We start from the raw sequence: 26,319 nt of genomic DNA, 5'->3' as shown, positions 1-26,319 counted from the left end.
CAAAGACAGCAGGATTCTCCTCCTCCCCCATATCAACCATGGGCTCCCCTGATTTCATCAGATCAAAGTTTCTCAGGCGTTCAGATGTCAAAAGTTCAGTCTTGAATTCCGGAAGATAAAAGTCTCTGTATCCATAAATACGCTCTGAATGGAACCTTGCAAATTGTCAAAGAAATGGAACGATATTCTAATGGAGGATATTTCCACAAGTGGCACCTTGTTGAGTTTTTATTTTTTTTTTATTTTTATTTTAAAATATACAGTCTCCTTCTGTAGTGCCCTGCTAGTCATGAAAGCTAATTAGTGTTGTTTAATGTGATTCCCTCTGAGTTAGGTAATTGATGACAACCAAACAAGAATTTTGTAAATTTTTTGTTCTCACCCAGAGTTTGTTTAACACAACTGAAAGTTTTATGGAAACTAATTTAAGCTCAAGTTGATTGAAATAGGCTCTAAAGTCCAAGTTGCTTGAGATGGATTGATAGTGCCATATGAATTGCTTAGTGCCCCCTCTTGGGCAACTCACCAATCAGCAAGGAGAAGGAAAGTAAGCAAACATGAGAAAGGACGAATCAAAAAACTTGCAAGGTGTTATTATATTTTGATGTCTCTGTTGCATATTTGTTCTCTTCCATTGCTTCTTTGAGATTCTGATTGACCTCGGCTAGTAGAATCTTTATGAGAGTTCAGTTGCCCAGGGCGTAGTACGGTTGGCCCATGATATCTTTGTTGGCCCATGATATCTTTGATATAATGGTCACTGACTATCTGAGATTTATCTTATCATCCTAATGTTTATATATATACTTATATGTACTTCTCTTCATATTCATGGACCGATATAGGAGATCGTTAATATAATAATAGATCTTAATATAATAAGAGATCTATACTTTTTTTTTCATGAGAGTACAGTTGGTTTTTCCATACTAGTGTTGTTTGACATGAACATTTGTTTAGAGGAATCGGAGTGTAGATTGAAAATGAATGGCTGAAGCTAAGTTTATGGAATGATGCAGCGGTAAGAGAGGGCTTCATGCGAAGAATCCAATGAATTTTGTGGAGCTGGGAGGAAAAGTTGACGTGAAAAACGGGGGCTTTTGGAATTATCCAAACGTGGAGGGACGGTGTTAAAAAGATGGCGATGGGTGCCGGCCGGGTGGGAAGTGGGAACTGGGAAGGCGATCGAGTCGGTTCCCAGAGTGTGTCGAACGAACACAGGAGCGAGCTCAGCGATTCCAAAAGGCTGCCCTGCTCTGCCGCCGCTTGCTTTTGCTGCACCTCCACTCCGCATGACTTTATCCGGTTAGATAATAAAAAGTCGACCTTGCCTTGCCTTCGGCCTCCCCCACCCCAAAAATTCCTTCTTTTGGCCGTCTCCTCCTCCGCGTACCCTCCTCGGACCTTTCCACAAACGCCCAAACATTCCCTGCTGCTACCAGATTCTTCTTCTTCTTCTTCTTCTTGATCCACCGGTGCCGCGAGATTCAAATTTTCAAGCTCTAGCTTCGGTCCAAGGCCCTAACGGGCATGGGCTCCCACACCTAGCCAACCGCCATGGAGGAAGGCGAGGGAGAGAGCTCGTCGCCTGCGAGGCCCCTCCCAGGTGGCCCCTCCCCTCACGATGCCATCTGCAACGATATCTACGACCGCCTCATCGACAGCGGCAACGACGAGGCGGTCTTCAACCCCAACCTACGCGACCTCCTCGAGTCGCACCTTGCCCGCTTGCCCCTGCGGTACCCTCTTTGATTTTCTCTAATGAGATTCGTGATTAATGCTATCTTGGCCTTGCTCTTTGATTAAAAAGAGGGTTTTTTAATCTTTCTGTTCTCTTTGTTTCTCAAAAATATTTTCCCTATAACATCCTTAAATCTTTGTTTGTTGATTTCGGTATTAGAGATCATAGCACGGTTCTTATTCTGTTTAAAATTCACTTTTTTATGTGTTCCTTAGGTATGGGCTCGATCTGAACATGGATAGAGTAGAGGACGTCCTATTACATCAGAAGATTCTTGCAGATGCTGAGGATCCAGAAAAGCGGCCAATCTTCTTTGTCCGCTTTATGAAGGTAAAGGAAAAGCTTAATATGTATGCCTGCCAAAAAAAAGCCCTTTTCAGTTTTGTTTAACTTGCGAAGTTTGATTCTTTTTTTAGCATATAATATCCATCCGGTCTTTGGATATATCTATGCTTACATCTGTTGTCATAATCAATGACATTGTATTTAGCAGCTGGTCATTGTAATTATCAGCATGACCGATGGCATTCCTTTGGACATCTTAAGATACATCTTTCAGCTCATGGAACGGTCTTAGGAACCAAGTTTATTTGTAGTTGTAGGTTTTGAATTATAGGTTATGCAACAAAATCTACATGGAAATTCTCAGAGCTCTATTGAGAAAAAGAGGATTTTGTACCATTATTTGGATCCTTTTTTGAATTCGAATTCTAATATTTTAAAAAAATGGGGATATTGAAATCCTACCCAAAGCGGTGGGATTTCTAAATTACATTTAAATCCATTTTCTATGCTATTATATGCACATGAAACATACAAGGATAAAGAACCTATTTCTCTTGAGGTATTAGAACTCTTTTCTCTTGAGAATTGATGCCAAAGTAACTTTTAGTGTGATGGATATAAAGGATAATTTAACTCGAGTTCCAGTTTCTGTTTCTCCAGTAGAGGACTTGACATTTGAATTCTTGGTGTCTTATTGAGTTATTTCTCTTAGAGTATTAAAGCTCTTTTCTTTTGAAAATTGGTGCCAAAAACAACTTGTAGTATGACAATTTAAAGAAAAATAATCTATTTTGGGCAACAATGATTATGAATTGAATTCCATTTGTTGTGCTTAATTTCCTCTCCGATATATTTAACTTCATAAACTAGCTTCTTGTCTCTTCTTGATGTTTAAGACAAATTGATGATTACTAAAACACACAATCATGGACATAGTTTGAATCACCACGTCAACACTTATTTTCATGTGTTCCTAATTTATATGCTTTTGAACTATTTTTAATGGCAATTTTCTTATATGCTGGTAGGAACTATATCTTTACATATGAAAAAACATTTGATTGTAATGTTCTGTTTTCGTCATATTTTCATACTAATGTATGTTTTGTTTAATTACCTCCTTAAACAGAATCAGAGGGAAAAATTTGAGAAGAGCTCAAGAAGGTTAAGTAGCTTATAGGACAAGTATCTACATAATAAAGTAAAAAAGACTCTTCATTCTATCAAGAAACTCTTGGCCATTTAGGTGCTGTCAATCTTTTAGAGGTTGTGCATATGACTGGTCACTCCCAATTCAAATAAACTCACACATCAACTATGATATAAGTGTTTTTCTGTGTCACTCACCTGGCCAAAATCAGAAAGTGCAAACTTGTGCTGTGTGACAACTTTCAGGTGCTTGTAGCTATAATCCATGCATATTTACACTAAACATTTTTGCCAACGTCATACTTCTGCTACATGTGCCAGTTTTTTTTTTTTTTGGTTTGCTTTTGTTTTCATCAGATTCTTCAGATGGCTAGCCATTTATTATCTTTCAGTTTTTTGTGGGCTTCTTAATTCCTATGACTGGATACAGTTCAGAGGTCATAGATACTTCTCCTGCTTACCCTTCACCCTCTCTATACAAATTAGAAAATGCACATTGATTCTGAACTATAGAATGTCTCATGCTGCCTTGAATGATGTTTTTTCTAAGTAATTTATCATCTATTTTATGTCATATGGTGAAGTGCATTTGGACTAGTGCATATGGAAATGATGGTCAGCAACAGTCTGTTGATTCAACTGGCGAAGGGTCTGGTGATCGTGTACATGAGAGAATCGTTGCACCAAATTTGAGGTACTTTATTTACCTTTACTTCTTTTTTTTCCTTTCAAAAGTTAAATAGGCATATTTGCTTCCATTCTGCCTTCTGCATATCCCTGCATGAGATTCTGTCTAAGTTTTGTTGATGCTCAACAATTGTTGATATTGCTAACTGTTATAAATTAGTTCAGAAGAAATGGAGACCAAGGTATTGAATTTGAACCATGCTCAAAGCTTGAAGATTTAAATTTAGATGTTAGAGATGTTGCTCAGGATGATGGAGAAGCAGAGGAGGCTCTTTCTGCTAGGTGCATACTTATTGATAAAATTAATCCATTGAATTTCGAATATTGATGGTATTGGTAAAACTTTAAAGTTCAAACTGTTAACCATATGATATTCAAGTAAATACTTATGGATGTTGTAAATTCTTTGATTGCACGTACAAGGGGCTTTGAGGACAGAGGAATAGTTAAACTATTTTGTTTTGGATTTCCAATCGTCCTCTTCTTCAGTCTCCACATTGACTTTTATATGGACTAGTTCATGTTTTTTTGTGTGAACTGGATAGTGTGCAGGAATTGCATTGTCGAACAAATTAAAGCTAAGTGAAGACAGAGAAATTGTATGTACAAAATTTTGTAGAATTCTAAACAACAAGTTCATTATGTTGATGGTAACAAGTATAGTTAAAGAGAAATGAAAATATATCTACTGGCTTTGCTTCTTAATGCAGAAAGAGAAATCTTGATGTTACAATATGTAACAAACTAAATAATCTTCTCATGACTACAGGTTGATTGGTATCTTTTGTTTTTGTCAATTTGAGAAGGGAAAATAACTGTAACACTACAATTGTAAAATATCAAATTATTACCTTGATTCACGATCCGTATATATGCATCAGACTAAGTTTGTCACTTCAAAATTTCATTTAGATGTAACAAAAACTCTTAACTGTGAATATTTAGAAGTTGTTAACCTATGTCAAAGTAATTTGCATCACTTAGAGAGTGAGCAGAAAGAATAACTTAAAAAATAGATTTTAAACTCATAGACACGTTGAGCGTACAACACTTTTTAGTATAAATGTTGTTTGGTATTATTCATACTCATCCTACTGGATGTCCTAGTCTACATGAAAATCAGTCTTTGCCAAAAGGCCACTTGTTTTCAAGATACTACTCTATTTGTTAGATTTGGCCAATCTGGATTCTCATGTAAGATGTTAGATCCTTCTGTTTCTAATAAAGTCGAGAAGTACAATAAAATCAAAAGTACTGAATTATCACATTTGAAATATTATGATATTCTAAAATGCTGATTAAACTATTACTTCTATTATATTTTCAATATAATATGCCTGATTATTCTCAGTATTATGCTTGATGAACTTATCTTAATGATTTGTTTGTTTCCTAAAACAAATTGCACCGGTAACTTGCAGGCAAGACATCAAGGACGTCCCAGTTCATGAGATAATATTTTCATCAATTGACAAGCCCAAGCTCCTTAGCCAGGTAGAGTGGCTTCTTATGAGAATTAGAAAATTTCTTCTTTTCTCTTCCTTGTTCATGCTGCCAATAGATTAGTCATTCAGACAAGTAGCAGTTTGGTCTCAGATAATCCTCTTGTAAGTAGAAATCTCAAATTATTTCCCATTTAATGACCAATTTTCTTACCATGCACTTGGCAAAAACATCAATAATTTACTCAAGTTTGATCTGTTATTAATACAAACTTGATTTCTATAAACATAGTTTAGTTAAAAATCAGATTCATCTCTTTAGTTGCTGAGATACATGATGTTATAGCTGATAGAATTCAAGGTTATCTTAAAAGGTTTAAAGTTGTCTTATTCAAGGTATAAATTTTTGTCTGAATTAGGGTAGTATGGTCTTAGTGTAGTGTAGTTCAGTGTTGACTGTTGATACTTGGCATACTCCCAAATGTGGCAAGATGACAAATAAATTTTGACCCTATAATCCTCTCTTTCACTTGGGCTTGTTTGTTTTTAAATAAAAGGCTATAACAATTCAGAAGGATTTGAATTAAAATTTCAAAGCAATAAGTTCCAAATATTACAAGAATCTCTGAACTATTGGTTACATCTTACTCATCAACACAAATGATACAAGCAAACATACTCATGCTGATCAGTATTGAATTTCAGGATACTACTGGAATGGTACATGGAACTTTTTGACTGTGTTGCCCAACACAAAATGAGATTCAAGCCATAGATTTACCTAGAAACTTTTCTTTAATGATCAAAATTAATGTACAATTTTAGTTCTAGTACATATAATTAGTGAGAGTTAAACATTACTAGTTGAAGGCTTTTGTTTGTTTTGAAAAAAGTAGGTTATTCTGGTGCATGGGATTTACATCAATGTAGGGATTGAGGAGAGACAATGCAGACAGCATCAATTCAAGGAAGGGATGAGATCCATGTAGTTGAACCTAAAGGGTTGTGAGAACACAGCTTAATGTTGATGAATGCCAACAGAATAGCAAGCATATTTGCGTTATCCGGATCTTGATCATTCAGATTAACAATAAGAAACTTTCTACCTCTGGAGCTTATTATTATTTTTTTCTCTCTTTGCACTTCCCAGGGATGATTTGGATCTTACCGTAGCATTAGCTCTGTATCTTAAAAGAAATTTCATGATGCTCATGTTGATCTATGGTTTTCTAGAAGGGCCATTGTCCACAACAGGTACAGAAAGCTGTACTATTTCACATAAGAAAAACTTTTCAAACACTTTGATGATTATAGTTTGAACCCAGTTAAGAACATTGCCCTTTCTGTAACTGATTATTGGTCAATTGAGCATGAAGAAACTATTTGTTGCCTTCTCCAATAAGCAGCAAGAACTTGTTATATATGGCTATTTAATCTTCTTCTGGGACTTCTTTCCAGATTCTTAATAATACAATCATTGTAACTTTTGGTCTAATCAGAACCGTTATGTCTTTGGTGTTTCTTGCTAAACGTGCATATCCAATTAGATTGCAAGTAACCACCCTGTTATTTTTTTCATATCAAATTAGAGTATTCCGGAGGTCTTGTTGATTCATGTATGGCGACAAGCCATGATCAATGAGATGGTTGCACTCTATTCTAATGATACTTAGGAATTGGTTTCTTCATACAGGGAAGTTGGAATACAAATGAATTTTCTTGATTAAATGTTCTCGGATGACACTGTCTTGAAGTTTGTTAGGTTGCTAAGGGCTACTTTGCGTTGATTACATTAACACCTTTTCCTCAGTAGCCAAACCTTTTTTTCTTAAGTAGCTAACATTACTTCAATGCATTGCTTCCTCTCTCTAGTTGCTGCTTTTTCCTGGCTCCTTTATCAGCTTCATATAGAGAATGCTTTATTAAGAACTTTCTAAGGAGGCTCATGAAGCAACCTCCAAGTTTGTTGTTTAAGAGGATTATCTCATGTGTAAGCAGAAGACACCTAACTAAAATAATCTTTGAAAGCTTGGTTTGGAAAGCTCAGCTTGCCTCTTCTTCAAGACAACATAACTAGGAGTCTTAGGAATCCCACAAAGTTCTATGCTATTTCATAGTCAAGAAGACATATCCTTTTTGTTATCTACATGAACGACATTATCATCAGTGATGATGACTCCATTAGGATAACTTAATTGAAAGCTTATCTCTATCAATAGATAAAAGAGTTGGGTAACCTCAAGTATTTCCTTAGTATAAAGTTTGCTTGCTTAAAAGTATATTTACATATTCACAATGCAACCTTGATTGAATATGCTCGAGGGATCTGGCATGCATAGGTTTGTGTTAGATTAGTACCAGTGTTTTAAATCGCGTAGCGTTGGTTCATAGCGTTTTTGTCTTGTCATTGCGTAGCGTAAATAGGGTAGCGTATAGCGCAAGCTTTTCGTGCACGTCAATGTTTAAATTTTAAAAAATAAAATATACTTATATAAGTAAAATAAAAATAACATAATCTAAAATTAATCATAATAATTCATTACATGTCAAAATATCCCATACCAACAATTTAAAAAGTCTTATAATTAAAACAACATAACTTAAAAATAATCAGTATCATCCAACTCTATATCACTATCATCATCAATAGTGTCTATGGTTGGAAAATTTCCACTATCAAAAGTTGGAATTACTCCATAATTTTCAGCATCAAGATGATTATCTTCCACATCAACAAGACTCAACCTTGCTTGTTTGTCTTTGCTTCCACCTATTATATAAGAGATACAACATTTAAGAATCAATTATAGATGAAGTAGATATAAATAAACAATTTACATATGCTTAGTGCTTACTTGAATTTTCAGCAACTCTTTTTTTTGAATTCGTAGGAGGAACTTCAACTATATCCTCAACATCTTCGACTCGCTTATCTGAGTCAAAAAGACTTTCAAAGGTAGCAGATGGCACACTCACAATAGGATCACTTTCAAATAATTCATCATCTTCAAGCCATTTAGTAGTTACGGGGAGAACTGGACCTTCTTTCTCAGTTATCCATTCGTCATCTGAATTAATTTCATCAACTACAATGGGATCAATCTTGTCTCTCCTCCTAATACTTCTCTCCCTAAGCTTGAAGTTATATTTCACAAACACCAACGCATTCAACTTTGCATGTTCAAGCCTATTTCTCTTTTTTGTATGAATCTAATATTACAAAAAAGAAAACATATATATATAAAAATAAACAATGATATGAAAATTATAAAACAATTAAAATTCAAGTAGAGTTAGAAACTTAGAATACTCACCGATTCAAAAGTGCTCCAATTTCTTTCACATCCCGAAGCACTACAAGTGAGACCAAGCACTCGAATTGCAAATGTAGTAAGCTCGGGTGTCTTACTTCCAAAACGTTCCCACCACGAGACTAATAAGTAATAACATTAAAAAAAATTACAAGAATGTATATAATTTTAAAATATGAATGCTAGTATAATTTTACAAGAACGGTTACAAGAAGAAAATTTTACCCGGAGTTCGCAACATTCTTGTTCGTTTTGCTATTGGAGTTCCAAATTCTCCTTCAGCTTTATCATATAAGTCCAATTGGATGTCTGCTTTAAGACGATCATCAGAAGACAACATCCTATCCATGCAAGTATACAATCCATCTCTAACTTCATCACAATAAGAAAATCTTTCTTCATAACGCAATTGTGGATTCAAATAGTACCCGACCGCGTGTAGAGGATGATGAAGTTGTGGAGTCCATCGTGAATCAATTTTTTTCCAAATGGGTTTGTATTTTCTGTCAACTCCCCCACAATTAAATTTTATTGTCTCTTTTGCCTTATCCATAAGTTCATAAATATATCCCATGGCCGATCTCTCCTCCGAATCAACTTCCCTTAACACACTTACAAGAGGAACAACACTCTTAACACAAAATGCAACATGTGGCCAAAAGTTGGGATCATTAATAACAATTCTCTTCACGACCTTCCCCTGAGTTGTTTGAGATAGTGGTGAACTAACCCAATCTTCGGAAGCAAACATTTGTTCAAGTGGCCTTTTAACCTTATACATACTCTGAAGAGTGAGAAATGAAGTAGCAAAGCGAGTAACAGCGGGACGGAGAATTTCTTTACCGTTTGTATACTTTCTCATCAAAGAAAGTATAGTCCCATGACCATAAAAGAACTTCACAACCATCTTAGCATGCTCAATTGTGTCAGAAAAAATCTTCAACTTTGCAATATCCTCCAACATTAGATCAATGCAATGCGCCGCACAAGGTGTCCACCAAATTCTATGTCTAGTCTCCATAATTTTTTTCCCCGCCTTAATGCAATTCGAAGCATTATCCGTGACAATTTGAATTACATTTTCCTCTCCCACCTCATCAACAACATCATTAAGATATTTAAAGATCAATTCCCCATTTTTAATAGAATCTGATGCATCAATAGATTTCAAAAAGAAAGTGCCGGCGGGACTATTTACTAAAAAATTGATCAAACTTCTATTCTTTCCATCCGTCCAACCATCGGACATAATAGTGCATCCATATTTTTTCCATGCCTTTTTATGCTCCTCATATATTAGGTTGATGCCATCAACCTCAGCTTTAAGTATCCAAGTTCTTAACTCATGCATTGAAGGAGGCTTGAACCCTCTTCCATATTCCGCAATGCCCTCAACCATAGGCAACCAATAAGGATCATTCACAACATTAAACGGAAGTGCGGCAGAGTAAATAAAACGACCAATTCTACGCTTCACATCAACCAACAAATGTTTTTGTATGTCGAATTTAGAGTTGTTTGTCGAGGTTCGGAACTAACAAGCCATGAAGAGTACCTTTACCTTTTGATTCACCACTACCGGAACATCCAATTGAATTTCCCCTACACTTCCAACTTTTGATGATTGCGTACTCATACTTTGGGGACCTTCACCGATCTCTCGTAACAATTCAGTTTGTTTACTTTTAGATGCTCTAATTTTGTCAAGTGATTCTCTAATTTCTTTCTTAATATCATCCGAACACTAACACAAGGTGAACCAACCCCTTGAGTTGCTAAATGTAGTAATCCCTCGGATATCTTACTTCCAAAATGTTCCCACCACGAGACTAATAAGTAATAACATTAAAAAAAAATTACTAGAATACAAAAGAAAAAATCAGAATAAATAATTAATTAATTAGAAAAAAAAAAAAAAAAAATCAATCCGGGGATCGATCATTCATCGATCCGATTGGAGTTCCAAATTCGATCCGTCAACTTGATCATACAAGTCCAATCGGATCTCGGCTTTAAGACGATCGACAACATCCTATCCATGGATCGATCCAGGGTCGAACAGAAAGGATCTGGATCGGTCGCTGGATCGATCCAGATCCTTTCTGTTCGACCCTGGATCGATCGCTGGATCGATCCAGATGCCCGAGTTCTGGAAATCGCGAAATCATTTTTGCTCCTTCGAGAAAAAAAACGAGAAGGAAAACCTAAACGAAGAAAACGAAAGGAAGGAGAAAAGCTTACCTCCAATCGCTGTCCCTCGCCACCACTCACAGGTCACCGCTCGCCGCTCGCTGCTCGCCGATCGCCGCCTGTCGCCTCTGCAGTCTGCCCTACCTTCGCCTCTGCCACAGTCACGATTCGACTCACCTTTGCCCTAGCTATTGGTAAGCAATTTGTAATTTTAGCGCCCGCTATGGGGCGCTAGGGCATGATAGCGCACGCTATGTGCGCTATCGACGCTTTTGTCCCGAATAGCGTGGGCTATTCGGGACAATCGCGATTCAGCGAACGCTCTGCAGCGTTCGCTGGTCGTAGCGCGCTATTCGCCGCTATTGAATACACTGATTAGTACTAGGACAAGGGGAGCACTAATTAGGAAAATTAAACTATTTCATAATCGATCTAACATCTCATTTACTCTTTGAAGGTCATAATCATTGAGTAGGAGCTACAAGGATACTATGATAGCTCAAGTGTGCTTCAATGAGAGAGATGGTATTTTGTGATCTTGGTCATCTTTAAATTGTGAGGCATTTAGATACAAATTTAGGCAAGTTCTTGTAGAGATAAATAATTTACATATAACTATTGTATCCTTTTAGTAGGTAACTTTATCATTTTAGAAGAGCAAAAAGTAGATAACTATAGAAAGATTAAGTGCAGAGGTAGAATATAGGGTAATTACCCTAGTAATATGCGAGCTTGTTTGGGAGCCAATGAAGTTTGACTTCAACAATCAAACTGCTGAACCCTATGTTTCATGAGAGGATAAAATTTTGGATTGACCCTATGTTTCATGAGAGGATAAAATATATAGAGATTGATTGTAATCTCCCGACCAAATAGTTAAAACTTAAAAGAATTTACAGCTTACTATTTCTGTAAAAAATTAAGTTTGTATAATATATTTGAACCAACTTGAGGGAGAGTGTCATGAGTGTAATATTTCTTAATAACATTAATATTCAGGTAGAGGGGAGCTACCTAAGGGTGTGTCAATGAATAGTTTCCCTTACAACATGTATTAAATCATGGATATGTAGTACATAGAGTGAATATACAATTTATACATTCCTACAATCATAATCTCTTTGATTCCCCAATCAACCACACCATCAATTCTCACAAAAAGATACTTATACCCAATTATTTGTCATAACATCGAACTTATATCATTTTGTTTTCTTGATTAACCTATAAAACTGCCACAATCTTGTAGCAACATAAGATTTTTACCAACCTCACCCAACTTTCCACAGCTGATCTTGCTAAGTTTCATCAGTACCGCAAAAGAAAGTTAATGCTAGAAAATTCAGGTTCTAACTGTTAACCATAAATTTAGGTTTACTTTTGCTTTGCATCTTAATGCTGTGGGCTATTCATTTTTTGCAATATTAATCTTAATAAATATTTGAGAATTTCGTTACAACCAAGTTCTTGCTTTCATAGGATTAGCATTTGAAACTTGGGAAGATGTTCTTAGTTAGAATTTTCCTACATCAAGATATACTTGTAAGTATTATTGACAAATAAAGATTCTCTTTCAAGATAATTTTTCTTACATGCATCTAAGTTAGTTACAATATAATGATTATATAATTTGCTATCAAGATTTTGTATTTTAACTTTATAAAGTTTGTTAGGCTTGTACATATTGAGTTCTATATTAGTAATGGTGGAGCCAACCTCGGTGATCTACCCGGGTTGTGGGCGACAAGCGCTGACACTGACACTGTCATCCTGGGCTACCTTCCACTTTTCCTCACTTTTTTTCCTTTCTCCCACTAAATCTCCTTCTCACCACTGGTGGGCCCTCGAGCTACAGCTGGGGTAGGCGTTAATGTGATAGGTTACACATGCAAAAATATCAAGTATCCCTTATGACAAATTTTGAAATATTGTCAAAATTGTATGTCTTGCCCCTATTGCTTAACATGACACAATTTAAATAAATGAGGTGAATTGTCTCTATTAGCAAGATTCTGAGTGATGACCGTTGAGGATACTGATCGCCCATCTCAATCCATATAATAAACTGAGTGAATATATGGGTATATGCTTTGAAGAAAAGCAGCATAGCGAAGTTTGTTAGAAAATTTTCTAAAACCTTTCGGCTTGCTTAAAGAATAGATTTTGAAAAGAAAAATAAAATAAGTACTTGAGCAAGAGAAAGATGTCTCACCATAAAATTGATTTTTTTAGAAATGATAAAAGTTAAGAATAAAACAATTCTTTTATTTATTCTTTAAATTGAATTCTATTCAGATTTTCAGAAGATGCTAGTGTTGGTCAGTGCATTCTGAGTTAATGAAGTTCAAGTTTTTTTCCTCATCTTCTGATAGTGTGTGGCTTGGAATATATTCATATGCACAAAATATTTCAACGTGCACATATTTTGTCTGATGTGCAAGAAGAAGTTTTACATTTCAGCTATGAGTAGAGAATTTTGATGAATCACCACATTCAATCTATCATAGGTCACCTACAATAAACCTTTTTTTGTGTGTCTTTTGATGCTTACATGCCAATGACTGGAGTGGTTTAGCAGTAGCTGGAGCTCGGATGCATTTGCAAGATACTAGATTTGGACTAACAGTTTGATTATGGCCATTGAACCTTTTATAGGAGCCAAGCAATGGCCAATAGACTCTTTTATAAAGCGCCACATTCAGCCTGCTTGATGAAGTTAATGTTGTACTCTATAATAAAGACGAGCACTGTTTTGTTGATTTTTGAGTTATATGCTGTTTTTCAGTACTAATATTTATCGATGATAACAACATTGCATTTCCTTTGTTTATCTTTTAAACTTCTGTTTCGTGAACTTTTCTTTACATTTCTTATATAAAGATCTCATTGCCTAATTTCGTGTGAAGTATTGCTACTAGTTTCATATTTTCCCTTTTTAATTTTTACAAATGTCAATGTTCAATGTGTTATTTAGTTATCTGCTTTGCTTGCCGACATTGGGCTGAACATACGTGAAGCTCATGTTTTTTCAACAACTGATGGCTATTCTTTGGACTGGTTTGAAGTTGACGGTTGGCCTGAGGAGGTAAGCCTCTGTTGTCTTTTCCTTTATCATTTTTTCCCCAGATAAGTTATGACACTCGAAATTGTTTTGGTAATTCAGTCATGTTTTTGCTTTCTTGTCATAATGGGATTTTTTTTTAGTCAATGATTATACCTGGGCTATAAGTGCAAAAACATGAGGATATGGGATAAGTGAATGATCATGAATTTAACACTTAGGATTGATGCTATCATTTTTCCATTCAAGTTGAATCTTTGTTATGGACAGAGAACATTGCATGATAAAAAAGAATTTCTAAATTTTTTTTTACTTCATTTGGATATTAGTAATCCAAACTGGTTGAATTGTCCCTGATCCATTTCACAGTCTGGGTTTTCAAAACATCGAGGACAATGAAAATCAAACTATCAGTCTTTTGACTTTTTTCTAGCATTGTTCTTGTTGCCTTTGTTTATCTGGATGAAATTTTTATAAACAAAACAATTTGTCATTTGTTTTTCACTAGCATTGCTATTCTAGTAATGACCATGAACCAAATACTAATTTTGCGCGATTAGTAAACTTTCTCTATGTGAATCCTCAAGTAAATCTCGGGCTCTGTGATCCTGCTACCCTAGTTCTAATATCAGGCATCTATTCCAAGCCAAAAAGTTGCTGATTTTGCATTCGTATGGTCAGGAAACGGAGGGCTTGATTAGGGAGCTTGATTCTGCAGTCGCAAATAATGAGGTATGCTCTTGTTAGTTTCACCAAAAACCTTGAATCTCTTAATGTTGCCAGACATAATTGTGCAACACAAGAATGCAATTTGTTATTTGTTTTCGAAACTTGTATTAAATTCCAATAGTTGTATAGTAGGTTGTGTATACGTAATTATTCACATGCTTACGATTCTACTTTTCAATAAATTTAGGGGTCCCTCTCTGGTGCATCTCTTTCTTCAGCTAGTGATAAGGCGCTTGCATCATTAATGAAGGTCGGTGATTGGGAAATTGATAAAAGATGCTTGAAGATGGGAAAGAAGATTGCATGTGGTTCTTGTGGCGATTTGTAAGTTTGTTAAGTTATGAGTTGTCGCTCTTCCCTTTTCATATTCTTTTGTTACATATCTTGACTGCAAGTGTCCTTGTGCTCTGATGCTGTTTTATACAGGTATCGTGCTACCTACTTAGGCCAGGACGTTGCGGTAAAGATTCTTAAAGCTGAAAAGCTAAATGAAGCGATGGCCTTGGAATTCAATCAAGAAGTAGAAATTTTAAGGTGATTCATTGATAATCATCTTGTAACTTTTATACGATATGCATATTCCACGTCATCTATTATTCTTTTACGTAATAAAACTATGGTACTCTTTCTTCTTTATCAGCCTGGAAACATTTTTCTATTTCAGGAAAGTTCACCACAATAATGTTGTTAGCTTTATTGGTGCATGCACAAAGCCTAATGAATTTTGTATTGTAACAGGTAATTGTAAGATTAGAATTTCAATTTTTGACTCAATAATTTAATTAATTAGTTAGCAGTTTTTTTTCCTCATTTGCTTGTTATTCGTATTAGGTAATTGCTCGTAAGATTGTACTTCAATTTTTACTTACTAGTCAGTTACTTCTTTCCTTAGAGTACATGACGGGTGGTAACCTTTATGATTACCTGCACAAGGATCACATGACTTTGGAGCTTCCCCAATTACTGAAGTTTGCAATTGATATCTGCAAAGGGATGGATTACTTACATGAAAACAATATCATTCACAGGGATCTAAAGACAGCTAACCTCCTGATGGATGCCAACAATGTATGCGGGTTTCAATTATTGTGTTTCATTATGCTATCATTTGGAACTAGCTATCATCTTATACATTGTCTAAATCTTCTTCTATTTTCAAATTGACAGTTTTCAATATGACATCTCTTTTGAAAGATGTAGCTGTAGCTGCTTCCCGCTTGCATTTCGCCTAGGTCATTTTGAACCTTTCCCCTAAGTATTGTTAACGCAATTTTACAATCACCTAGGTCGTGAAGGTGGCTGACTTCGGTGTGGCTCGGTTTCAGAATGAAGAGGGAATTATGACTGCTGAAACTGGAACATACCGATGGATGGCTCCTGAGGTGACTTTCGTCTGCTAAAAAAAGTCTCCTTTCTGTATCTGTGACTATTAAAAGCTGGCCACTTGGCAACTGTAGATTATGTATTCAATGCTGTCGTGTTGGCCGCTTTTTAGAAGTGTGTTACTTTTGATTTACTTTGTGTTTTTGTTCTGCCAAGGTTATAAACCACCAACTCTACGATCACAAGGCTGATGTGTTCAGTTTTGCAATTGTGCTGTGGGAGCTAGCGACATCTAGGGTATGCATAGTAGTCCTACTTGAATTTTGGATTTGTCACACAACTTTTGAAGGATTGACGATTTATTGTTGTTGTAATGAAGGTTCCGTATGAAAAAATGTCACCCTTGCAAGCTGCTCTCGGAGTTAGACAGGTTAGTTATTTTAAACTCATCTTGACGATTAAGATCACTGAACATTTGATCACTTTTCTGCATAAAGTAGTCCCATTTATTCGGTTTTGTGTTTTAAACTGGCATATGCTGTCTTTAAGATACTAGTCCAGAATAGACAGCAATGAACTAGTTTTACGAGATGGAATTGTGTCAAAACAGGGCCTACGTCCAGATCCTCCGAATCATATGCATCCCAGGTTACAAGATTTGATGCAGAGATGTTGGGACTCTATTCCTGGTAAACGGCCATCGTTTAAAGAGATCACAGGAGAACTGGAGGAGCTTCTGCAGCTTGTTCAGGTACAACTACTAGGAACCGGATCATTCATTTGGAATTTTGACCTTGTTAAACTCAACTCTCTCATTAACTTTTGATATTCAGTTATCACTCACATTGTCAGGCAGATTAAACTAATTTCTTCCAATGAATAATTGAAGATATGATGAGATTTAGCCTATAAGATCAATCTCCCATTCGTGCAGATTTGATTCTTATCTTTTACTCGACGATACAATCAGTAGGGGAAAAAGAGCACTAGAGAAGACTGGAACTTTTCCCTTGGTGTTGCATGTCAATGAATTTGCTCTTCTTATAGAGATCTAAATGACTTTTAAAGGCATCTAGTTTTGTTGCATAATAAAAGTTTTTTTTTTTTATTTTAATTTTTGACTTTTCTAAATTGAAAACATCTATAAGTTGTCTCTTGAACATGCTTTTTTGATGGAAGTATATGGCTTTTGTTTCTCTCTCGCAGGCATCTGTTGAAGCGAGCGTGCAGTGAGCCAAGTCGCTGTATTATGAGATATAGAGTTACCGATCGATTACTGCTTTTCTTCCTGAGTTTGGATTTGTCATTGTGTGCAAGTTGTTGATACGCCCACATGGAAATATTTCAGAAACATATCTCTGTTCAAGCCCTCCTTATACCAAATTAAAAGTTACAAGTGACCTACCGCAAACCGCCGCACTGAGACATCAACCAGCTACTGTAAATATTGCTCAAGTTGTTCCATGGTTTTTTTTGTATCCATGCTTGTCATCTCATGTGTGCTAACCATGTCCTCTTCCTTTGAGTTTTGAATCAAGTCCTCGTCACACAAGATCTACATCGCTTGTCTAAAATCGAATATGTACTGTATACATACTTGTGCTAAAGGCCTCATGTTATAGCACTGTTTTATTTTTGGTGATTGCTATTCAGGGGAATGACCAACCTATGAATAGCTTTCTTTCCTCTGTTTTCTGATGATTCAGAGGTTCGATAAGGTTCCTTTTGTTTCGCATAGATTTTGATCTTTCCTCACTCATTTAAACCAAAATAACCTGAGTAATTATAATAATGAACAATTTAAATGCATAATTGGACACATAAATGGCAATGCCGCTACTAATTCTGAATTCTGGGCGTCTAAATTCAGCTAACTTTTGTTGTTTTGCTGGTGTCTGTCTGAAGCGAATCTAGTAGCGCACCTACCCCAAACTAAAGGGAATAGGTCCGCCACTGAATCCTGGATTTAGTAAATCTATCCACCCACGTGATCTTCTCTCAACAACCGCAAATTTTGTCGGACGAGTCAAATGCCATCTGGTAAATAAGCACGAGGGTGGTTTAATCTCCGCATGCGGTCGGCGGCGGCTAGCGCCGAACGATCGAGGGCTGTTTCTGTTAACAAGTTAAGAGGAAACGAAACTGAAAGCTCTTATGAATCTGTTTCTACGAACTCAAACAGAGCCTATAAATAGGCTTATTACAGTAGAATCCCTCAAACCATATCTCCTATTTAATAGGATCTAAAAATGAATCAATAAGCCTAAAACTAGGACAAACTACGATGTGGATTACTTGGACAAACTACGACGTGGATTACTGGCTACAATTTCAACTAGATAAAACTTTTAAATCTTATCACCCTCCCTTAAACTGAAAGTTTAAGAAACATTCAATTTAGGATTTATCAAATGCGCATACTCCAATCAGCCTCCTTAGCTTTTGAAATGTAGATAACTTCAATGGCTTGGTCATAATATCAGCAATTTGATCTTCACTTGTGCAAAAGAAAAACTCAATTACTCCATCCTTCGTCAAGTCCCTTAAAAAATGAAACCTCACATCTATGTGCTTGCTTCTTCCATGCATGACGGGATTTTTAGAGAGTTTAATGGCTGAACTATTATCACAATAGATTTTAAGAGCACCTTCTTGCTTGAAATATAACTCTGCAAGTATTTTCTTTAGCCAAATTGCTTGAGAAGCACAAACTGTTGCAGCTACAAATTCTGCTTCTGTTGTGGATAACGTCACAATTGGTTGCTTCTTTGAACACCATGAAATAGCTGCTGAACTCATCATGAAAATATATCCCGAGGTACTTTTTCTATCATCGAGATCACCTGCATAATCACTGTCAGTAAAACCAATTAAATCTGATTTTTCATTTTTCTTGTAGAACAAACCATATTCAATGGTTCCTTTCAAGTATCTAAAAATTCTTTTGGCGGCTTGAAGATGTATCTCCTTTGGGCATTCCATGTATCTGCTGATAAGACTTACAGCATGCATAATATCAGGTCTTGTAGCTGTTAAATACATCAAATTCCCAATAATTTGCTTATAAAGTGTGCTGTCAACCTTCCTTCCTTCAGGATTTCGAACAAGCTTCAATCCTACTTCAGCAGGAGTGTTAACAGAGTTGCAATTTTCCATTTGAAACCTGTCCAAAATTTCTTGAGCATACTTTTTTTGGGAAATAAAAATTCCAGTTGCTGATTGAACTATTCTAATGCCCAAAAAATAATGCATCTTCCCAAGATCAGACATATCAAATTCAAGCATCATAGATCTTTTAAATTTTGTAATCATGTCACTATCATTTCCTGTAAAAATAAGATCATCCACATATAAGCAGACTATGAGCATTTTTCTTCCATCTTCAATCTTTGTAAAAAGTGTATGCTCATATGGACATTTTTTAAACCCTTCCTCTGAAAAATATGCATCTATACGACTATACCAAGCACGTGGAGCTTGTTTTAGTCCATATAATGCCTTCTTGAGTCTATAAACTTTATTTTCAAATCCAGATTTTATATAACCAGGTGGTTGATCAATAAATACCTTTTCTTGAAGATCACCATGCAGGAATGCTGATTTAACATCCAATTGGAAGATAGACCAAGATCGTTGTGCTGCCAATGCTATCACCAATCTAATTGTGTCAAGTCTTGCAACTGGTGCAAACACTTCTTTGTAATCAACTCCAAATTCTTGCTTGTAGCCTTTTGCAACTAAGCGTGCCTTGTACTTGTCAATTTCACCATTTTCTTTCAATTTGGTCTTGTATATCCACTTGACCCCAATTGTTTTATGCCCTTTTGGAAGATCGGTTAACTCCCATGTATTGTTCCGTTCAATAGCTTTAATTTCTTCATCCATGGCCTTTCGCCATTTTGATTCCTTGACAGCTTCTTCAAAGACTGTAGGGTCACAATCGGAAAACAGGGCAAAATATGTAAGTGGATCATCAGATTGACCAATTCCAGTTACCTCGTAATCTGCCATCCAAGCAGGTCTTCTTCTGGTGCGTTGAGGTAGTTCTTCACTTTCTACTGTTGTTGGCAAGCTTGGAATGTCTACTTCATTTTCTGATGAACGTTGTTGGTTATTTTCTGTTGTTGATTGCTGCTCTTCATCTATTCCATCAAAGCTAGTAGGTATTTGTTCTTCAGTAACGATGTTATTCCATTGCCAAAATTTTCCTTCTTCAAAAATCACATCACGACTGATGATAATTTTCTTAGTGATAGGATTATAAAGCTTGTAAGCTTTTGATTGATCACTAACACCAAGAAATATGCATTTTTCTCCTTTGTCATCAAGCTTGATCCTCTTCTGATCTGGAATATGAGCATAAGTAATACATCCAAAAATTTTGAAATAATCTACCTTTGGTTTTTGATTGCTCCATGCTTCTTCTGGTGTCATATTCTGAACTGCAAGTGTAGGACTTCTGTTTAATATATGGATACTCCAGTTGACTGCTTCAGGCCAAAACGCTTTTGAAATACCACATTTCGCCAAAAGACTTCGCACCATATTAAAAATAGTGCGATTTTTCCGCTCACAAACTCCATTCTGTTGAGGAGTATAAGCCGCAGTTAGTTGCCTTTTGATTCCATGATTCTCACAAAAATTTGAAAATTCTTGTGAGATATATTCTCCGCCACGATCTGTGCGTAGAACTTTGATTTGACTGTCTGTTTCTTTCTCAACTAGCGCTTTATAGCTCTTAAAAGCTGCAAATGCTTCAGATTTTTCTTGCAAAAAATATACCCAAGTTTTTCGACTCAAATCATCAATGAAGGTGATTATATATCTCTTACCTCCATTAGAGTGTGGATTAATTGGGCCACACAAGTCGGAATGCACCAACTCTAAAGCTTTCTTTGCTCTCCATGATTTCCCTTTTGGAAAATTGTTTCTATGTTGTTTGCTAACAACACATTCTTCACAAACTTCAGAAGGAGCAATAATTTGAGGAAGTCCAGTTACCATATGTTTCTGCTGCAAAGTCTTCAGTCCACTAAAGTTTAGATGGCCATAACGAAAATGCCATAGCCATGAAACATCATTCACCTTTGCTGAAAAACATGGATAAGTGATATTGTTCAAGTAAAGAGGGAACATGCGATTTTCTGTCATGTTAACTTGAGCAATTAAACCTATCTTTGCATCGTGAATTTGGCATACTCCATCTTTAATAGAGATCTCATACCCTTTTTCTTGCAACTGACCAATACTAAGGAGATTGGTCGTTAGATCTGGGACAAACAGAACATTAGATATTGTATGAAAAGAATTTCTTTTGGTTTGGATAGTTACCATTCCTTTTCCCATGACAGAAACTGTAGAGTTATCACCAAATTTGACTGTGTTGCGAAATGATTCATCCAGTTCAGAAAATGCCGTCTTATCTCCACACATGTGATTGCTGCAGCCAGTATCTAGATACCACATATTTTGTTGGGTTTCTTCATTTACCTGGCACACCATTAGAAGAGAGACTTCTTCTTCCTTTTCAACAAAGTTAGATCTTTCTTCATCTTGTTTATTCAGATTAGTACGACATTCTGACTGATAATGACCATACTTATGACATCTATAGCATTCAATATTGGACTTATGTTTATAAGTTGTTGAATGATTACCTCCTCTTCCTCTTCCTCTTCCACGAGATTGATTTTCTTGGTGCTGGTGACGTTGTTGTTGGCTATCACGATAATTACTTCCTCGTCCTTTAAATTTTCCTCTTCCTTGCCTTTTATCTCCTCTTTGTGTTGACTGATTTTCTGTTGAAACTTTCAATGCTTGCTCCTCTTTGTCTTGCTGGTTGAGCTTCTGTTCATGAACCAACAAGGAACTCTGCAACTCATCAATTGTAAGTTCATCAATATCTTTTGACTCTTCTATTGAACAGACAACAAAATTAAATTTTGGTGTCATTGATCGAAGAATCTTTTCAACAATGGTGACATCTTGCATTTTTTCACCATATATTCTCATCTTGTTGGCAATTGCCATGGTTCTTGCAAAGAAATCTGAAACAGATTCCGCAGACTTCATGCGTAAAGTCTCAAATTCTGTCCGAAGACTTTGAAGCTGCACCCTCTTAGCCTTGGCATTTCCTTGATACTTCTTCTTCATGCAATCCCAAATATCCTTGGATGTTTCTTTGCTAAGAATTGTCTCCAAGGTTGCTCGATCTATGGCTTGGAAAAAATAGTTCTTTGCCTTAAGATCCTTGAGCTTCAACGCATCTAACTCTGATTTTTGTGCACTCGACAGCATTTCTCCAACTGCTGGCTCTGCTACTCCAGATTCAACAACCTGCCAATACTCCTTGGATCTCAAGAAGTTCTCCATTAACATGCTCCAATGGTCATAGTGACCATCAAAGCGTGGAATCGCTGGTTGCACAAAATTATTTTCGGATGCCATTGAAGAAAACAATTTATCACACAAAATAAACAATTTATCACACAAAATAGGAACAATATAACAAGTCACCACTGTCACCTCCCTCGAAGTCCAAATACTATTTAAACTTCTAATCTCCCTCGAATTCGGCCTTCGACGCTCTTTCGATTCACAATTTCTTGGCCGGATCTGTCCCCACTGTCACCTCCTGCCTTCTCCGTCGTTCTTTTGAGTTACTTATGTCTTCGGCACTGCATGCACCCGGAGGAAATCTGCTACGGCAGCGAGATTTGTGGCTTCAACAGCTACGAGGGAGGGTTTGGACAGAGAACAGAACAAGGGAGGAAAGTGAAGGGGGACAACTTCGCTCTGATACCACTGTTAACAAGTTAAGAGGAAACGAAACTGAAAGCTCTTATGAATCTGTCTCTACGAACTCAAACAGAGCCTATAAATAGGCTTATTACAGTAGAATCCCTCAAACCATATCTCCTATTTAATAGGATCTAAAAATGAATCAATAAGCCTAAAACTAGGACAAACTACGACGTGGATTACTTGGACAAACTACGACGTGGATTACTGGCTACAATTTCAACTAGATAAAACTTTTAAATCTTATCAGTTTCTTTACTCTCACGTGAGCGGGGCCTTGGCGACGCCGCGGGCACCTCCAACAAAGTAGGCGCACGGTCAAAGTGAAAGACTTTTCAGATGTGTCGACCGTCGCTGGCGGCGATGTCAACGCTCCTAATGGCGTCCGGCCCACTGCGTGCTTATCCTTGAATGGTAGAACACTCTACCAGATCATTGTTTTCCACATAGTTCCCCGCCTTCTCTGATCATTCGTGCGCCATTAATGGAGGGAGAGGAAGTGCCGTCCTATTTTCTGTGTCCGATATCTCTGCAGCTGATGAAGGATCCGGTGACGCTCTCCACCGGCATCACATACGATCGGGAAAGCATCGAGCACTGGATCTTCGCCAGCCGCCGGAGCACTTGCCCCGTGTCGAGAAAAATCTTGCCGGACTCTGAAATCCTCACCCCGAACCACACCCTCCGCCGCCTCATCCGATCTTGGTGCTCCCTCGACGGCGTCGCTAAGCAGCTGCTCCCGGCAGTGAAACTCCCGGCGGTCGATGCTGCCCGCGTCGCGGAGCTCCTCGAGCTGCACCCGCTTGCCGCCCTCCGCCAGCTCCGTGCCGTCGTGGAAGAGAGCGAGCGCGGCAAGCGGTGCGTCGAGGCGGCCTCCGGCGCCGTCGACTTCGTAGTTTCCTTCGTCGTCGCCGGCGAGGAAGCGCATTGCGCCGAGGCACTTGATATTCTCCGATCGCTCAGGGTCTCGGGAGCCGACCTCGTCGGGAGAAATCCGCGCATCGTCGAGTCGTTGACGGCGATTCTGCGGCGACGAGGCGACAGCCAAATCCAATCGCGAGCCAACTCTATGCATCTACTCGACGTGCTCGTGCGCGAGATGTCGCACGACGAGCTCGCCGCCCTCGGCGAGGAGGTCTTTCTCGAGGTGGTCAACGTGGTGCGCGAGGGCGTCTCACAGCAAGCGACCAAGGCCGCGCTGCGCGTGCTGGCCACGGCGTGCTCGTGCCCGACGGGGCGGAGCCGCGTGAAGGCGGTGCGCGCCGGCGCGGTGGCCGCGCTGGTGGAGGTACTGCTGGCGGATCCGGAGCGGCGGGCGTGCGAGCTGGCGCTGGTGGGCATGGACCAGGCGTGCAGGTGCGCGGAGGGAAGGGCGGAGCTGGTGGCACACGCGGCCGGCGTGGCGGCGGTGGCGACGAAGCTGCTGCGGGTGTCGGACGCCGGGAGCGAGAGAGCGGTGAGGGTGCTGCACTCGGTGGCGCGGCACGCAGCCACGCCGGGGCTGGTGAGGGAGATGGAGGAGGTGGGGGCGGTGGCGGAGCTCTGCTTGGTGCTGCAGCTGGAGTGCAGGAGGAAGACGAAGGAGAAGGCCAGAGAGATCCTGAGGCTGCACGCTCGGGCGTGGAGGGCCTCGCCGTGCCTCCCGCCTAGCTTCCATCTCTCCTAAGCCCCTATCCCTCTTCACCACTCGATTAATCAAATCTCATCTCTGCTCATAATTCTCGATCAATATTTTTGAACCTCCCTCGATCGATCTCAAAGTTGCTGCCTTTTCCCTCGATCGATCACAGTACGTACTAGCAGATCAGGTACGGTGCGTTGTAATATAATTCTATGTTAATTTCATGCAAAAGTAATTCCAACTTTTCCTTAATTCTCAGGCAAACAATTAATGGTGATGATTAAATTAATAAAAAGTTATTGCATGGTGATCGGTGATTGGCGTGTGTGTATATGCATGGAGTTTGTGTTACGATGATTTCTGATTGCTTCAGGTTTTGCCAAGGAACTATATCGATCTGCAGGTAGGTTTATTTATCATGGTGGGTTTCATCCATTATCAGTTTGGAAAGTTGTGAAGTTTCATCCATTACTTTTTCTCTCCTTATTTTCACGTAACTTCAGTTTTTTTTTTAAAAAAAAAAAATTCAAAAGAGCGGAGTGTTCTTTTTTTTTTTTTTTCATTTCTTATCAAAGAAAATCATCCATTTTACTTCCATGAACTATCCTTATTTTTGATGTTGTTACAACAACTACAACGTAGTTGCATAGTTGTTTTGTAATAGTTATGAACTATAATGGCTATAACACAGTTTATTTATATTGCGACAGCTATGAACACATAGTTGTTGTAATAATATGAAAAATAAGAATAATTTTAAAATAAGAATGTAAATTATCTGATCATATCCTTAGTAAATGCTGTCTTAATTTCACAAATGGATAATCTCAATAGCAAAGTGCACACAAAAGTCAACTGATCAGACAATTATCTGCAATGGCTATTGTTACTTGGAAATAACACAATCCGTTTACTCGAGTATTGTTGAAGAATTTATTTCCATTTGCAGAAATTATTTATTATTTATTTTTTGAATCAGCCTCTTCTAGAACTGACTGCAGATTGATAGCTAGTCTTCAATTGCCTGCACATTAAAAGAAGCAGGAGAAGAAGAAGAAGAATGATCAATAAAGAAAACTGAGAGAGACGGGCGTGGTCAGTGGTGGCGTCTTCAGCATTAAATTTCTGCATTAATGTAATACATTTCATTGCGACTTTCATCAAACACATGCAGAGCCGTCATCTTGGACGGGTTGACTTGCTGTGACAGCAGCCCCGAAAGTCACTTAAGTCGCTGAGATCTTGTTGCGTCGCATGCTTTTAATTTCAACGCAGAAGATCATGATCGAGCAGAAATCTCTGTGCAGCAACGATCGAGCTCAGACGAAAAAGTCTGCATCAAGTTTTTAAAACCATTTAATTAGACATCAATGGGCTGCAAAATATATATACCATTTGTTGAATTGTGTTTAGGTCAACTAATTAGATCGAGCCATTGGATGATGTATGATGGCGAGCCAGGACGAGGTAATGTGTCTCATCTCGCATTGGATTGATACAAAAGAATAAAGTTATTTTACTTTAATATTCTTTACTTATTAATTATAGTTTTTTCCCTTAACAATGTAGAAAAAGTGAGTTGATTAAAAAAAAAAAATATGCCACTCTTAATGACTAATTTAACTTCGATCCTTTCATAATTAATTCTCCATTCAAAAAATAATTTAATTGTATTCCTTTCCACTGTGGATATCAATATCATGATGTACCTAGATGTTGTTCATTTAATATGTTTAGACTAGAGTTTATTATGTGTGGGTTAATTTCTTAGTTATTCTTATATTTGGAATGAGTACTATTGCTCTACTAGTCATGGTGCAACTTGCTAGGACCGTGAGATGTAATTAGTAGAGGATGAGTAGCGCTCGTTTTTCCTTTTATTTGTTAGCTACAATTTAATATGCCACAAAAAAGAAAATAATAAATTCAAAATGCAACCCACTCACAAACACAATATTAATATACGTGGTACAATAGTT

At 37.6% G+C, this 26,319-nt stretch overlaps 2 protein-coding genes across 3 annotated transcripts; both read left to right on the top strand.

The window, feature by feature from the left end:
* The first annotated feature begins 1,141 nt into the window (after positions 1 to 1,141).
* On the top strand, positions 1,142 to 17,550 carry LOC122019770 (serine/threonine-protein kinase STY17-like). 2 transcript variants are annotated; one of them, XM_042577283.1, is made up of 16 exons: positions 1,142 to 1,739; positions 1,957 to 2,071; positions 3,760 to 3,869; positions 4,028 to 4,144; positions 5,284 to 5,356; positions 13,780 to 13,890; positions 14,548 to 14,598; positions 14,783 to 14,919; positions 15,022 to 15,129; positions 15,260 to 15,333; positions 15,488 to 15,663; positions 15,882 to 15,977; positions 16,135 to 16,215; positions 16,298 to 16,348; positions 16,529 to 16,669; positions 17,125 to 17,550. In XM_042577283.1, the coding sequence occupies exons 1-16, from the start codon at positions 1,558 to 1,560 to the stop codon at positions 17,149 to 17,151; spliced, it is 1,650 nt and encodes a 549-aa protein (XP_042433217.1). In that variant the 5' UTR covers positions 1,142 to 1,557; the 3' UTR covers positions 17,152 to 17,550. The 2 variants fall into 2 exon arrangements, with proteins under 2 accessions (XP_042433217.1, XP_042433218.1); XM_042577284.1 differs by lacking the exon at positions 4,028 to 4,144.
* A 5,484-nt stretch (positions 17,551 to 23,034) lies between these two features.
* LOC122019771 (E3 ubiquitin-protein ligase PUB23-like) lies at positions 23,035 to 24,826 on the top strand. Its single transcript, XM_042577285.1, has 2 exons — positions 23,035 to 24,527; positions 24,600 to 24,826. Exon 1 carries the CDS (start codon positions 23,204 to 23,206, stop codon positions 24,383 to 24,385), a length of 1,182 nt encoding a protein of 393 aa, XP_042433219.1. The 5' UTR covers positions 23,035 to 23,203; the 3' UTR covers positions 24,386 to 24,527; positions 24,600 to 24,826.
* Positions 24,827 to 26,319: the final 1,493 nt, after the last annotated feature.

Source organism: Zingiber officinale, chromosome 9A (genome assembly GCF_018446385.1).
Source record: "Zingiber officinale cultivar Zhangliang chromosome 9A, Zo_v1.1, whole genome shotgun sequence".
NCBI classification, from domain to species: Eukaryota; Viridiplantae; Streptophyta; class Magnoliopsida; order Zingiberales; family Zingiberaceae; genus Zingiber; species Zingiber officinale.
This window is presented reverse-complemented; position numbering and strand designations above follow the sequence as displayed.

What these genes read in the sequence shown, in the direction of transcription:
- LOC122019770 (XM_042577283.1), top strand. Translation starts at nt 1,558, where the DNA reads ATGGAGGAAGGCGAGGGAGAGAGCTCGTCGCCTGCGAGGCCCCTCCCA. An exon ending in AGCCCAAGCTCCTTAGCCAG is followed by an intron (nt 5,357 to 13,779) that starts GTAGAGTGGCTT and finishes TGTGTTATTTAG; the next exon opens with TTATCTGCTTTGCTTGCCGA. An exon ending in TGAATTTTGTATTGTAACAG is followed by an intron (nt 15,334 to 15,487) that starts GTAATTGTAAGA and finishes TTCTTTCCTTAG; the next exon opens with AGTACATGACGGGTGGTAAC.
- LOC122019771 (XM_042577285.1), top strand. Translation starts at nt 23,204, where the DNA reads ATGGAGGGAGAGGAAGTGCCGTCCTATTTTCTGTGTCCGATATCTCTG.